Source organism: Sphaeroforma arctica (genome assembly GCF_001186125.1).
Source record: "Sphaeroforma arctica JP610 unplaced genomic scaffold supercont1.1513, whole genome shotgun sequence".
Lineage (NCBI taxonomy): Eukaryota > Ichthyosporea > Ichthyophonida > Sphaeroforma > Sphaeroforma arctica.
Window position 1 is genome coordinate 11,799 of NW_014039045.1, and position 1,802 is coordinate 13,600.

At 37.2% G+C, this 1,802-nt stretch overlaps 1 protein-coding gene across 1 annotated transcript; it reads right to left on the reverse strand.

The window, feature by feature from the left end:
* Positions 1–539: 539 nt before the first annotated feature.
* Positions 540–854, reverse strand: SARC_11065 (hypothetical protein; the record flags this gene model as incomplete). The annotated part of the gene is made up of 1 exon (XM_014294864.1): positions 540–854. The coding sequence occupies one exon, from the start codon at positions 852–854 to the stop codon at positions 540–542; it is 315 nt and encodes a 104-aa protein (XP_014150339.1).
* Positions 855–1,802: the final 948 nt, after the last annotated feature.

Below are 1,802 nucleotides of genomic sequence, written 5' to 3' on the forward strand. Positions count from 1 at the left end.
CATATATATTTGCTGGTTTATGTTTCACTTGTATAAATTAGTTTACTGTAAAGTGGTGTGAGGTAAAAGTAATTAGTCTCAAGATACTGTGAACAACTGCGTCTAAAGTCCTACAAACGAGTACATACAACCGCAATATACTTGACCGTAAAGTGCATAAATACATTGAAATGTGCTCTGTGACGTGTGGTGAATGTATTTTTCTTGCCGGCTGCTTTTTCATTACGAAAACATTGAAGTTCTCCATAATGGTTGAACTTCAATTGCACACATTAACTCTGAACAGTTGTCACTAATATATACAGAGGCTCATTGGTCACACACGCGATTCATCCATTGCAATCGCATATTATGAGTACCATCACCAAATCAATATTTGTTTGTGATATACGCGTGTGTCAAAAGTACATAAGTCTGTTGAGTATATTCGGAAGGTCTATTATGTATATATAACACTGCTTGTACTCTACCTTTATATGATGATTACGTCTACTGCATATATTTGTATGCTGCAATATGTATATAGAACACACTTCATATTATACATAAACAAGATTCAATGAGAAACATACTCGCACCGCCGAACTGATGCGGCCCTTGACACTCTTCTTCCTCTGTGGTGTGGTTGAGCCGCATTTCGAGATCTTCAGTACATCTTTGCGGTCGCTCAGTGATTCATTGCGTTTGTGGCTGACGCTCTTTTTGTGTACTATCGCTTCCGTATTTCTTGTGGTTTCGTTCGTCTCGTCACCTATCCCAGGTGTGAATGGAGCTTTTCTCGAGGGTGTGTTGCCGTGGCTGTTGCTGTGTATCGAGGTCGGCGTGGGACATCTCATGTGCAAGTATTTTGCCATGGTGATGAGATGTGGTGGATTGGTTGATGGGGACTAAAGCTGAATTGTTGAGACAATCCGTTTCCGATTTTCGTATTAGTATAGGGGAAGGTGATTGTTTGGGTAAATATCGATATGACCCGACTTTAGTAAGCATATGCACTGTTGAATACTGTCTACTTTTAGCTGGCGCTTTGCCTATTTCCCTGTCCAGTGTTAGCTTAATTTGGAATAATATTTCTAATTTTTGAACATATGAATAAGTTTCCGATGAAGATTAAATAATATGTGCGAGGGTTAGTTACAAATCTCTATATTATGAAACGTACCACCAATAATAATACTATTTATTCATACAATAACTTCGCTTTTCGGTTTCCAGTTTGTCACTACCAAAATGTCACTGCTATAAAATATAAAAATAAATATGAGCAATTTTAACAGTTTGCTACATATTTTTCGTGCGCGAGTAATCTTTTATTGCTACTTATTGCTCTGCATCACTCGATGTCTTCTATTTGCCTATACACAGGTATAGTTGTTTACCCGTTGCCTAAAACTATACTGAATAAATACATTTTCATAAAGCCTCGCCAAGTCGCCATCCCTGTGCGACGACGTATTTCAATGTTTCATATATGTTAATATTTCTTCTTATTTACATTTCCTCAAAAAATGTAACCCATTTTGGTTGCTCGTGCGAGCAGTTTTGAATATCTGCTCCAATAGATTCATCAGAAATGCGCCTTATCGCTACCATCCGATAAAAGGGAACAGTGGAATATAATTTTTTAAAAACGACCTCATTTTTTTTCCAATATATATTTTAATTTTACTTGCCTTGCTAAAATTCTGAAAATTACAGCCCCTGTCTGTCATATTTTAATTTTTAACACCTGTTGTGTTCAATTTAGGAGGCTATGTCTGCTTACAGTTCGATTCCCACACTCTTGACGCCGCTTTGGCAAA